The sequence below is a fragment of the Oreochromis aureus genome, linkage group 9, assembly GCF_013358895.1.
Source record: "Oreochromis aureus strain Israel breed Guangdong linkage group 9, ZZ_aureus, whole genome shotgun sequence".
In the NCBI taxonomy this organism is placed as follows: Eukaryota; Metazoa; Chordata; class Actinopteri; order Cichliformes; family Cichlidae; genus Oreochromis; species Oreochromis aureus.
Genome location: NC_052950.1, coordinates 35,280,826 through 35,293,996, shown reverse-complemented (window position 1 = coordinate 35,293,996; position 13,171 = coordinate 35,280,826). Strand labels below are relative to the sequence as shown.

General features: G+C 37.7%; 2 protein-coding genes across 3 annotated transcripts; both read right to left on the bottom strand.

Annotated features, from left to right (window-relative positions):
• Nucleotides 1–3,435: 3,435 nt before the first annotated feature.
• Nucleotides 3,436–7,105, bottom strand: LOC120441713. 2 transcript variants are annotated; one of them, XM_039617043.1, is made up of 14 exons: nucleotides 6,614–7,105; nucleotides 6,434–6,511; nucleotides 6,074–6,237; nucleotides 5,860–5,979; nucleotides 5,738–5,785; nucleotides 5,574–5,657; nucleotides 5,401–5,466; nucleotides 5,153–5,244; nucleotides 4,597–4,657; nucleotides 4,448–4,499; nucleotides 4,317–4,361; nucleotides 4,168–4,232; nucleotides 3,983–4,091; nucleotides 3,436–3,863 (listed from the first exon to the last, which is right to left on the bottom strand). In XM_039617043.1, the coding sequence occupies exons 1-10, from the start codon at nucleotides 6,972–6,974 to the stop codon at nucleotides 4,470–4,472; spliced, it is 1,104 nt and encodes a 367-aa protein (XP_039472977.1). In that variant the 5' UTR covers nucleotides 6,975–7,105; the 3' UTR covers nucleotides 3,436–3,863; nucleotides 3,983–4,091; nucleotides 4,168–4,232; nucleotides 4,317–4,361; nucleotides 4,448–4,469. The 2 variants fall into 2 exon arrangements, with proteins under 2 accessions (XP_039472977.1, XP_039472978.1); XM_039617044.1 differs by lacking the exons at nucleotides 3,436–3,863; nucleotides 3,983–4,091; nucleotides 4,168–4,232; nucleotides 4,317–4,361; nucleotides 5,153–5,244 and having other exon boundaries at nucleotides 4,470–4,499.
• Nucleotides 7,106–7,123: 18 nt separating this feature from the next.
• On the bottom strand, nucleotides 7,124–10,381 carry LOC120441712. Its single transcript, XM_039617042.1, has 8 exons — nucleotides 10,246–10,381; nucleotides 8,602–9,888; nucleotides 8,364–8,502; nucleotides 8,028–8,228; nucleotides 7,849–7,950; nucleotides 7,573–7,763; nucleotides 7,348–7,489; nucleotides 7,124–7,263 (listed from the first exon to the last, which is right to left on the bottom strand). The coding sequence occupies exons 2-3, from the start codon at nucleotides 9,437–9,439 to the stop codon at nucleotides 8,378–8,380; spliced, it is 963 nt and encodes a 320-aa protein (XP_039472976.1). The 5' UTR covers nucleotides 9,440–9,888; nucleotides 10,246–10,381; the 3' UTR covers nucleotides 7,124–7,263; nucleotides 7,348–7,489; nucleotides 7,573–7,763; nucleotides 7,849–7,950; nucleotides 8,028–8,228; nucleotides 8,364–8,377.
• Between the last annotated feature and the right edge of the window lie 2,790 nt (nucleotides 10,382–13,171).

Here is a 13,171-nt window from a genome sequence, read left to right as displayed (position 1 = left end):
ATGGAAAAACAAAACAGTCTAATAACGAATCACATGATATTGAACAGGGAACATAAGTTTATGGTTTGGACAGCTTTTAAATTTTGAGAATGTTGTATGGTTTTTACATATTGTTTGGTTTCATTTACAAAGCACTGAAAGGATGGTTTTGCATTAGAAAATTTCGACTTATGTATATGAAATTTAGCTAATAATATCAATAAATTTATCAAATAAAATTCGTTTGCCCTGTGCATGGGGTACTTACAGAAACCAAACAATATTTTTTCATAACAAAGAGAGAACTCAGAAAAGATAAAGGAAACAACAAAAACACAAAATTCTTGCCAGAAAAGATTTGTGTATAAGCATGACCAAAACAAATGAGAAATATCTTCCTTCACACAGTTACAAAATGTACAGTTAACATCAATGTCCTTTTTATAACGTACAAGAAAAGATCTGGTTGGGTAAAAACGATGTATAACTTTAAAAGATATTTCCTTTACTTTGTTATTTAATAGAAATTTTGACGGTAAGGTCCAAATCTTCTCCCATTCCAGGTCCTGGAATAAGTTGTTCCAGTAGGCGACAGCCGTTGGGACACAAGTTTTGTCTTTTCGAAACAGAGTTTGTATTTCACGGTTGTTTTTCCTCTTTACAGAGGGGAAACACACCTGACCAACATAAGTAACAGCAGGATCCAGCGGTAAAGGGGTTGAATCATTAACAACAGGATTTCTAAACAACATTAAGACCCCAGCAGGGATAGCATCAAACACTATGGCATATTCCTTTGGTGGAACAGGAAGACCATATGTATTCAAAAATTCTGAGTAAGAGAGTAAACCTCCAACAGGGTTTATAAGTTGTGCAACACGATGAATCCCATTATCAAACCAGTTACTTAAAAACACAGACTTATGTTTGTATAAAATGTCTCTATTGTTCCAAATATAGTATCTATGTGGAGAAAAGTTGTGTTTATAAATCAATGACCAGGAAAGAAGCATTTGTTTATGAAAGTTGGATAGTTTTAAAGGGATTTTATCGATATTGTAATTACAAAGCAAAAGGAAGTCAAGACCACCAATTTTTGAGAAAATATAATTGGGAATAAAGTTCCAAATTGAGGTTGGGTTCCTGAAAAATTTTCTAATCCAGTTTATTTTAAACACATTGTTTAATGAGGAGAAGTCCAGAAAGTTTACTCCACCATGTTGGTATGAGTTGGATAAAACTGACCTTTTAATATAATGAATTCTATTCTTCCATATGAAATTATAAAGAAGTCTGTCAATATCCACCAGGGTTTCTTTATTTACGTCAAGAGACAAAGCAGCATAAGCTGCTTTTGTGAGTAAAACTCTCCCTTTAATGGATAAATCCTGCTGCAGCCAAGCATTTAGCTTACGTTGTGTTTTGTCCAAAATTGGAGTGAAATTAAGGGAGCACCTGGTGGATTGATTTTTATTAATGATGATACCAAGGTAAGTGACAGACTCTTTCACTGGGATGCCAGCGATAGATAGACTGGCACAATTTCTAAGGGCAAGCAGTTCACATTTGCCAATGTTTAGGTGGAGTCCTGAAGCTAAAGAAAAGGCATTAATTGTATTAATAGCCGTCTGCACCTGTGAAGCATTTTTTAAAAAGAGAGTGGTATCATCAGCAAGTTGACTAATGAATAATTCTTTATCCGCAATTGTTATACCTTTCAGAGGACTGCGTTTAATATAATCAGAAAGGAGTTGAGAACAGATGAGAAATAAGTATGGGGAGATGGGGCAGCCTTGCCTGATACCGCGGTTCAAGTTAAACCTTGGTGATGTACCTGCTTGTAGTTTGATGGAGCAATTAACATTTTTGTACATTGTTTTAATTGCATTCTGAAAATAAGAACCAAAGCCAAATTTGTCCAAAGCCTGAAAAATAAAACCATGTTCAATTGTATCAAATGCTTTGCAGAAATCCACGAATAAGATAAAGCTATCATCCCTACACAAATCTGCATAATCAATTAGGTCAAAAACAAGTCTAATGTTGTTGGATATGTGTCTGTTGGCCATAAATCCAGACTGAGTTTCAAGGGTCTGCACGCCTGAAGTACGCATTTTAAGTGCGATTACGTCACCGCCACGCGACAACGGCTGTCCCAATTCGAAGTGTACTTCAAATGCATACTCCAAATGTGACGTCGATTTCGTGTGCATGTAGTGAGGGGTTTTACAGTCTTAACATCTATAATAATTGTAAAAAATAAAGTTGGCTACTTCATGGATTTCACCTACCGCGGGTTATTTTTTTAACGTAACTCCTGCGATAAACGAGGGACTGCTGTATTATTAATAGTAGAGTCTGGGACATCTAATTGATTAACATCAACATTGATTATTATGAACTGTTATTTTTGTTCAAGGAGAGCAAAAAATATAAAACTCTCTCAGCTTGTTTGTTGCCAAAAATGGCCACTTTTTGTGTATGTTCACAAAATGCTATAAAATGTATATTTCTTAAAACATTTATCTACTTTTACCGACGTGACTCTTTAAAATAGCACCAGTCCTTTTCATCAAAATCGAAATTGTATCTAAATTTTTTACTCTTTATAGTCTGTTAGGTTATATATTACCATTAACTTTTCAGATAAAACGGTGATAAAGTCCTAATGTTTTCACGAAACTTCCTTTTTTCCCCATCTGAGCATTGGGGAAAAGGCTGTCTTGCAATTGTTGAGGTCACTAGTGTGCGCCCCATTTCTTCCAGGATCACTCTCTTTATAGGTTTTAGTGGACTCCTAGTACTGTGAAGTGGTTTCATGGGACAAAGGCAATGTATTCCAAGATCTGGGAGATTATAGAGATGAGCAGTGATGCCCTTCCTACCATCTTTCCAGAAAAATAAGTGATCTGGAAGCTGTTAGGCTTACTTAAAGCAGCAGCACTTTCTGCACCTGCATAAACTCCAGGATACATTTACTAACAGTGTTTGTTGCTGTATGTGCTGCAGCTTTGAATTTTTTAATCATATATACTTTGTTAATATTTTGGCTATGGTGTCTTGTTATGAAATGTAAAAGTGTTTTTAGCAGGTGCTTCAAAGCTAAGTTTGACTGGGAAACAGAACAGGATCAACAGAAATTCTCTGCAGCCTGTGTAATATTTGATGCGTTATAATTTATTCTACTCTATCTTGCAAATACATATTTGTGTGGCAATGTCATGCACAACACACACAACTATTAGATCCTTAAGATCAAACCTGTGTCATTCTTTTGGTCCACTGCAGTGTAGTGGTCAAAAAAAAAGAAGTGAAGTGGCCACAAATGGCCAGGATAGAGCCCAGAGTGTTAATGTTTAAAATGTATAAAAATATTATTGATTACAGTTCTTTACTGTTAATATCAACAATAATCTTTTTATTTTGAAATTACAAGTATAAAAAAATGCTGTTACATTTACATTTAATGCTGTTACACTGTAATCCTTTATTATAAGTATGGACATGGAATCAAATAAGTTTAATTGGAATTTTGTTCTATGCAAAAACAAAGCAAAAAACAACAACGACATATTAAACAAACAAACAAACACAGCCAGTGCCTTCATTTGTCCATTACATGTCAAACATAGCACTGACCCTTAGTCCCTGCTCATCAGCACATGCTTTTCAAAAGAGCTCCATGTCCTCTGCAAACTGAAAACAAAGAGGAACAAGTCCCTTGCTCCAGTGTCTTCTTCCTCTGACATGTCTCTTAAGACCCTCTGCTGGTCCCCTTGATTTAAGGACAGATATTTTGGCATTGTTACGTGTCCACGGAAAAGTGCCTTATTTTGGACAACCCACTGCACAGCAGGACGCAGATCTTCAACAACTGCTGGCTCCTGTGTCAGGCAAATGGGGATAAAAACATAGCTATTTCTCTGTTGCAGAACAGTTTTTTAACAGTTATTCAAATGTCACTAACCATGCAATTACACTACTGTTTAAAGCGAATACTGACCTGACTGACTTCCTGGAACTTGCGCTTTTTCAGTCTGAAAATGGGCACCTGTTGTCCTTCAAGCACAGCTTTGGCCTCCTCTCTCCAGTGTGCAAATAGCTTGCCAGAGCTTAACAGAAAATTTTGATATTGTTAAGGTGTGTAAACTTTGACACAACATAGAACAGAAGTCAAAATATAAATACCTCCTGAGATCAAAGTTCTCCATCAACAGCAAGCACCACCATTTACGCAAGTAGGGCATGTCTGACTGTAAAATATTAATATGAAACATATTTAACAACTTTCAAAAGATTCAAGACTCCATTGCTGTGAAAGTAAATAGGATACTTACTATAGTATAGTCAAATGGTGCATCCAGTGCCACGTACAGAGCAGACTATTTGGAAGAAAAAATAAAAATGTCATTTTTTTAGAAGCTTAAATTAGCTTCTGTATGAATTTCAAGAAGAGAAGAAAAATTATCATCAGCATGAAGATCCCACAGTCAACTCCATAGTCTTGGCTTGGAAAAACCCTGTATTACATTGAAAATAAAGGCTCGTTAATAAAATCCCTTAAAAGAAGACTAGTGTAATTCATATTATTCACCATACACTTAAACTAGCACATACCTTCAAGTCAAAGCTCTTTTTTTCTGACCACTGCCCGGGAATGAGCTTCACTGCAAGATTCCTTTTTTTCAAGACAGTTACATTCACAAGTTAACAGACATCATCATGATGGGTGTGAAATGTTTATTGCTAATAGCACCAACTGTAACTACAGGCCTTAGGAACACGACCTCAACAAAACAGCATAACAAAATGAAAAAGTACAGTCACATGCTCACAGTTGGTCAAAATAAAGCATTTTCAGCTTTAATTTAAGGTTGGCATATTTTATAAAGTAATATTTAATAGTGTTTTATGTTGAAGTAGAACATTTGAAGACCCTATTTATGTCTGAAACTCATCTAAAGACAGCATCACTGACTTGATCAGAATGTGAAGATGAGAAATAAAATGTTGAAGCATCATGCTGATATACTTTATAAAAAAGCATGTGAGTGTACTGTATGTGTGAACACTAAAGATCAGCAGAACATGATCTGGGATGCACTTAACCTGGAACACTGAACAGGTTCCTGAAAACTCTGGAACAAACCAAAAATGCTTATAAAAATGTGACCTCAAAAGTGAAACATATTGTTGGCCACCAAATCCTGCCTTTGTGTATAATGGGTCAAGAAAGAGGATTTCTCTTTTAGGTGGCTTCAGTACCTAAAAGACAGTTAGCCATGACTTCAAACCTGAAAACAATGTCATTGCAAGCGATCATAATCAAAGACTTTTGAAACTGCGTCATAAAAGCTTGAATACATCTCAGACACATAGCAAAATTCAAACAGTTTGTATGTGTCAAAAAACAAGACTTACACACAACTGGAAATGACCAGGTGTCCAGAGAGGGAGAACTATGATGTCCATCCTCTGAGCATCAGTCTGAAACAGAATTTTATTTTTAAGTATTCTGTATATGAACTCTCACCAAAGTTATAAAATAATCATTTTGATTACTTGCTTGTTTCTTTAAAGGATGGTGCACTTACAGGAAAGGACTGCAATGGATCACAGCCATAGGGTGCAAGCCAAGTCCGGGTGACATACAGATTTTCTATGTAAATGCTTATCCCCTAGAATGTAAAAACAGCACATTTAAAACAACAACTCTTTAAATTAAAGCTTGACAATCATCATATACAACATACAGTACCTTTGACTGAACAATTTTAGTGATAAGCTCAAAACAGCCATTTCCAATCTGAAACAGAAAAAATCATCAACAAAATGAATGTACACTTTATTATTTCATATTCATAGAAACAAAATACTTACAGTCGATTCCATTTGTTTGTTTAAACCCAGTGTCCAAAAATCTGCCCGTGTGAGGCATCCAGAAGATGTTTCAACAATCAGCTCATCTTTGGGTCTGCTGATGTCCAGAACATAGTTGAGCTAAAAAAAATAGAGAGGTGTCATAGACTGTGGATGACAAAATCAGATAAGCACTAAAAGTTGCACTTTGTGACATCTGAAAACTTTAACATACAAGCTGTTGTTGGCCAGGGTGCGGTACAAAACACCAGGATGAACGGCTGGCCAAAATGTTCTCAGGCTTTGTCAGAGCTTCGCACGGTGGTCCACACAGGTCAGGAAAAGTTGCATCTGTTGACCTTCTATTGGCTTTCTTGTTGTCAACTCTTACCTGAGGTTCTGTAGGGATTTTAACAGGTTTCAGACAAAACACTATACAAATGCAAGAAAAATAAGCACTATTTACAGAAGGAAATTCATTTGAAACAGCATGTAACAAATTCGTTCATGAGCCCTCAACTACAACAAGATAATGAATGCAAGATTATTATTTCACCTATATATGACAATCACTATTCAAAATAAGAAATTTTACCAGTGTCACCAGACATTGAAGGTGCTGGGTTCAACACCGCTTCTGTGGTTTCTCTGGGTTTATTGCACACCTGTGGGGCTAGGGACACAAAGAAAACAACAATATACACACACAGATAGGAACAAATCTAACATGTGAACAATGGTAGCCTTCTGGTCATGAGACAATGCATGTACTTACCTACGACAGCTTGACCCAGTGCCAACAATGAGATATTGATCTTTCCAAGTCGACCATGTCTTAGCTGCCTCTCCAGAAGTTTCTTGTTGGTGACAGTGTTATAATGATGAGTTATATTTCTCATCAGAAACACATGTGTGGATGGACTCATGTTACTTAAAAAGTAATTGCTTTTCCTCATGTTTGCAAAGAACTGTTCAACAACTTGACTGTTCAGCCAGCCTTTCAGCTCTGGGACAAGTTGAATTCTGCGTAATATGTCCTTGGGATCTTTTGTATTTCCCTCATGAAATCTGTCATACAGGACATAATGGTCAGATGATCCAGTGACAGGATGAGGATTTTCATTTACACTATCCATCCTTTCATGTAGCCATGGAAGATTCACTTTCAGGCTTCCATCCTGTGCAGCCTTGACATTTTCCTCAGTGGGCTCAGCCAGTCGACCTTCATGTGGATGAAATGGCAGTTTATCAGGAACCCGCAAATTGGTGTGTGTGCCAAACCCCTCGCAAAATCGTAAACACAGACGTTTGGCATGTGCTTCCAGGACAGGAGAAGGTCAGCAAAATCCCGGGGACTTTCAGCATGAAGATTAAATTTAACACTGTATACAATGCCATGTGGACATAGTATTACAGACCATCCTCCTGCAAGCAAAGATTTAAAAAGTTGTTTGTGATTGTAATTACATATTTTAATGCTACTTCTAATAATCGCTAAGTGATGCTTACCAGAGGCACCTCATATGCTTTGAAAGAGCTTATCATATGTCTGCCTGCTCTTCATCTTCTCCCTCAGTCTGGTGATGATATCAAAGCGGGAGCCTTTGGAGTCGATGTTGCATGCTTTACACAATTTTCTCACCACTCCAACCTGACAGTAATTAGGGAAAACTGTAAATGGAACAACTCCAGAACTTTATGTCACATATTCTGAAAACTTCAAAGCAATTTTACCTTTTGTTTGGCAAGTTCATCCAACAGACGGTCTTCTGTGACACTGCTAAGCTTTGCTTCATGTGAAGAGCTTGTTCCTACTTTTTGAAACTCTGTGTTAAGCACAATGCCACTTGTTCGAGTTTCACTCCCAATCCATGGTGCCCAGTGCGTGTAACTTGGTGGAACTGAAAATGGATTCTACACGCCGCCTACAGAAAATGGCATGTTTTTAATTACAATCTAAATTACTTTAAAACACTGAATGACTTTCAATAAGTTTTTGCCATCACTCACTTGGAAAAAACCCACGGCTTATCATTTCCAGGTGAATAGAGTTCCAAAAACCTTCAATGTCATGTTCACCATTGAAGTCTTCCGGGGCTTTGAGGTCACTCACTATAATAAATTGACTCATAAGAACAAGCACATAATGTACACAATGAACTATTAACACAAATGTACATTAAACTTACCTGCTAACTTGAACACCCCTTTTCTGTGTAAATCCATAACTACCACAGGGGGGTGAAACCCACAGTTTATGCAGGAGTACATTCTGCGTCAGTCAAAGCCTCAAAATGGCAATAAGCATGAAAAATGGTATCCCTAGAAGGAAACTTCACTCTTCTTAAGCCCTCCAATAAGTCAATGACCCTTGAAGCGGATACATGGTTCTGTAATATGATAATAGGGTGAAGAAGACTATGATTACACAGATATTTAAATTTGGGCACCAACATATCATAATGACACAAACACATTTTTAAAGCAATCTTCAGATGAGTATATTTGATTTTTGCGATCCTCACCTGCAGATTTTCTCTCAAAAATGGCAGAGTTCAAGAGACAAAACAACGTGGTTGTCAAAGTTGTGAAGCCCATCTGTCCACTCCTGGTATCTGTAGACCATGTGGCACTGAGGACACGATCTATGGTGTGTTGAAACATCTGTTAAAGACAAATCACATTAATGTCAAAACATTAGTATAGGAACAATTATAACTAATTATTTCACACTGATATTTAATCTTATTCATTAAAACTTACTCTCAATCACTCCCATCATGCTGACAATCCTCGCTTTATTGGTAATTACAATAGCCTCATCAAGTTTAGGGTGCTCTGGGCACACCTGGCACAACGTTTCACATGGAAAGAGCTGTTTCTGATGATCCATTTTCTGTGAGATGACATTTTCTGGAAGAGATCCAGGAATTTTTTTCTCTTTAAAAATATAGCGTATACTCCTTTCGACGGCAGCATTGTCCTCAAAGGAAGAACTCTCCTGAGTCATCTGTGATGGGGTGCCTGATGATAGTGGTACAGTTGATTTGAAGATGTCTCTCTGTGTCTGGAAGAGATGCCATTTAGCTATGTTTTTATGAGGACATGATATTCGTGGCTTTGCACAAGCACAATGCCAGGTGTTCCTCAGAGCATTGTAAGTCACAAATATTCTGCCAAGACGGCAGAAACTGTGTATTTCCGGTTCAAATACAGACAAACAGATCTGTGTTGAGGATCCACCAAAATCCACCCTCACACAAAGTGGAGCATGTGCCATCTGGGCAGCTTTCTGCCTCTTTATGCATGTAGCAGCTTTGGCCTCTCCAAAAAATTTAAGGTCCACCATTTCCATCACGATGTGCTCTTGAAGAAAAACCTCCTTTTCTTTTCCAGTTTCTCGGCAGTAATCTAGTGAGTGAAGGTGCTCACATAAACTGAAGCCTAGTCCGCTCTGCTGGGCCAGCAACTGGTATTGCTGACATTCCTTCAGCTCACATCTGATATTGTGAGACATCCCCCCATGTTTTCCTCTGAATGTGAACTGGCACAGAGAACCCATGGCCAGTTCTCTGCACAACAAATAACCCTGTAGTTTCATCTACACAAACACACTGCAGATGACTGGCCAGGCAAACATCTATTGATTGGTTGGAGTGCTTCCTCATCATGTGAGCCTTGTAGTTTTTTGTACGAAGAGTAAGGCCACAGTGAGGGCATGTCATTTTCATGGACTTTCCATCAGCTGCAATTTTATTGAACACAGAGGGTAGAGCATATGAATGTTCTAACAAAGATTCAGAAAATGGTTCAGATACCGAAGACAAAACCTTGGCTCCTCGAAGAGTACTGCCGGAGGAATACGGGTCTCCTCGGAGAGTTCAGCGGGGAGCAGTCCTGATAATGGTGGCTGACTTGGCATTGAAGAATGCTGACAAGACAATAAATGCCTTGCCATATCCCCACGCCGTATGATTGTAATCTTATAGACAGGGCAGTGAAAGTGTCCTGTTGTCCTACAAGGCAGCCTGCACCGGCATATCATTTTATCTGTAAGAGATAAAAACAAACAAACACACAAACAAACAAAAACAAACAAACAGATGTAATTTAAATGTAGTTGTATAGAATGCAATCAATTTATCTAACAATCAGATTGTACATGTTAACAAAAACATCCAAGCCAACCTCAATAATGAAAGCAAAATGGTATGGATCACAAAAGTTATGTCAAGAAAAGTGGTGAAAAGTAAATAAAAATATATTTTTTAAAAACACTATTTTGTGGCAGATGAATGCACTGAACTGTACAATGTCAACAGCAACTTTTAAGTCAACAAAGATACTGCAGAAGTGCTTAAAAAAGTGCATATTTATAACTATAAAGTATATTTAATACAAACATACCGTTGAAATGCAAAGCATTTTTTATATGCACACTTAGATGCTCCGCAATCTTTGCCCTGACAGTAGGGCTGAAAGTGGGGCACAGAGGGCAGTGAAAGAGTCCCCTGCAACACGTGTTGCATTCCTGCAATTCTGGCTTTAAGCCTGAATTCCAGATTGATATGTGCATCTAAAACAAACAAACACCATATACACATTTAAGTTCATGTTTTAGCAGAAATAACAATTTACAGTTGGCATGTAATAGATTTGGGAAGAAAATTCTTGAAAAAAACCCCCCAAATATTTAACAACACACTTTAATTTGTGAGATATGTTTCTATTGACATATAACAGTCAATTGAACAGGGGTTAACTAAAATCTGGCCAATAAAAAAGCGTACAGAATAGAATAACGAATAGAAGTATTGATAAATATATAAATCTTTTTGTGACGAAATTTACAGTGTTGACGCTAACCAAAGGTGTCAAAAGTACACACGTTCCTTACTACAGTTTAGATACCTCTGTTTAAAAATAATCAAATAAAAGTAGAAGCATTGACTCGACTTTTTAGTCAAGTGGAAGTAAGAAGTACAGGGTCTAAAATATGCAATTCAATTCAATTCAATTTTATTTATATAGCGCCAAATCACAACAAAAGTCGTCTCAAGGTGCTTTATATTGTACAGTAGATTGCACAATAATAAATACAGAGAAAAACCCAACAATCATATCATATGACCCCCTATGAGCAAGCACTTTGGCGACAGTGGGAAGGAAAAACTCCCTTTTAACAGGAAGAAACCTCTGGCAGAACCAGGCTCAGGGAGGGGCGGCCATCTGCTGCGACTGGTTGGGGTGAGAGAAGGAAAACAGGATAAAGACATGCTGTGGAAGAGAGACAGAGGTTAATAACAGATATGATTCGATGCAGAGAGGTCTATTAACACATAGTGAGTGAGAAAGGTGACTGGAAAGGAAAAACTCAATGCATCATGGGAATCCCCGGCAGCCTACGTCTATTGCAGCATAACTAAGGGAGGATTCAGGGTCACCTGGTCCAGCCCTAACTATATGCTTTAGCAAAAAGGAAAGTTTTAAGCCTAATCTTGAAAGTAGAGATAGTGTCTGTCTCCCGAATCCAAACTGGAAGCTGGTTCCACAGAAGAGGGGCCTGAAAACTGAAGGCTCTGCCTCCCATTCTACTTTTAAATACTCTAGGAACAACAAGTAGGCCTGCAGAGCGAGAGCGAAGTGCTCTAATAGGGTGATATGGTACTACAAGGTCATTAAGATAAGATGGGGCCTGATTATTTAAGACCTTGTATGTGAGGAGCAGGATTTTGAATTCAATTCTTAGATTTAACTTCAAGATTTAACAGGAAGCCAATGAAGAGAAGCCAAAACAAGAGAAATATGCTCTCTCTTCCTAGTCCCTGTCAGGACTCTTGCTGCAGCATTTTGGATTAACTGAAGGCTTTTCAGGGAGTTTTTAGGACATCCTGATAATAATGAATTACAGTAGTCCAGCCTGGAAGTAATGAAGGCATGAACTAGTTTTTCAGCATCACTCTGAGACAGGATATTTCTAATTTTAGAGATGTTGCGCAAATGGAAGAAAGCAGTCTTACATATTTGTTTAATATGTGCGTTGAAGGACATGTCCTGGTCAAAAATGACTCCAAGGTTCCTCACAGCATTACTGGAGGCCAAGCTAATGCCATCCAGAGTAAGAATCTGGTTAGATACCATATTTCTAAGATTTTCAGGGCCGAGTACAATAACCTCAGTTTTATCTGAATTAAGAAGCAGAAAGTTAGAGGTCATCCAGGTCTTTATGTCTTTAAGACATTCCTGCAGTTTAACTAATTGGTGTGTGTTACCTGGCTTCATGGATAGATAGAGCTGCGTGTCATCTGCATAGCAGTGAAAATTTATGCTATGTCTTCTAATGATGCTGCCTAAGGGAAGCATGTATAATGTAAACAGAATTGGTCCTAGCACTGAACCCTGTGGAACTCCATAATTGACCTTAGTGTGTGAAGAGGACTCTCCATTTACATGTACAAATTGGAGTCTATTAGATAGATATGATACAAACCACTGCAGTACAGTACCTGTAATACCTACAGCATGTTCTAATCACTCTAATAGGATATTATGATCAACAGTATCAAACGCTGCACTGAGGTCTAGCAGGACAAGCACAGAGATGAGTCCACTGTCAGAGGCCATAAGAAGATCATTTGTAACCTTCACTAAAGCTGTTTCTGTGCTGTGATGAGCTCTGAAACCTGACTGAAACTCTTCAAATAAGCCATTCCTCTGCAGATGATCTGTTAGCTGTTTGACAACTACTCTTTCAAGGATTTTTGATATGAAAGGAAGGTTGGAGATTGGCCTATAATTAGCTAAGACAGCTGGGTCTAGAGATGCTTTTTAAGTAAAGGTTTAACTACAGCCACCTTGAAGGCCTGTGGTACATAGCCGATTATTAGAGATAGGTTGATCATATTTAAGATCGAAGAATTAATTAATGGCAGGACTTCTTTGAGCAGTTTTGTAGGAATGGGGTCTATAAAAGACACGTTGATGGTTTGGAGGAATTAATTATTGAAGTTAACTCAGAAAGATCAATTGGAGAAAAAGAGTCTAACTTAACATCGATGGTACTAAAAGTAGCTGTAGATAATATTACATCTGTGGGATGATTATTGGTAATTTTTTCTCTAATGATAAAAATTTTATTTGTGAAGAAGTTCATGAAGTCATTACTAGTTAACGTTAAAGGGATGGTTGGCTCAGTAGAGCTCTGACTGTTTGTCAGCCTGGCTACAGTGCTGAAGAGAAACCTGGGGTTGTTCTTATTTTCTTCAATCAGTGACTTAATAGTAAGATGTTCTGGCTTTTATGGAGGGCTTTCTTATAAAGCAGCAAACTATTT

Coding starts and splice junctions, on each gene's coding strand:
- LOC120441713 (XM_039617043.1), bottom strand. CDS start 6,974: ATGGATAGTGTAAATGAAAATCCTCATCCTGTCACTGGATCATCTGAC. Junction 6,512..6,613: donor ACTGGGTCAAGCTGTCGTAG/GTAAGTACATGC, acceptor TTGTGTCCCTAG/CCCCACAGGTGTGCAATAAA. Junction 5,658..5,737: donor CTAAAATTGTTCAGTCAAAG/GTACTGTATGTT, acceptor TTTACATTCTAG/GGGATAAGCATTTACATAGA.
- LOC120441712 (XM_039617042.1), bottom strand. CDS start 9,439: ATGAAACTACAGGGTTATTTGTTGTGCAGAGAACTGGCCATGGGTTCT. Junction 8,503..8,601: donor CATGATGGGAGTGATTGAGA/GTAAGTTTTAAT, acceptor TGTCTTTAACAG/ATGTTTCAACACACCATAGA.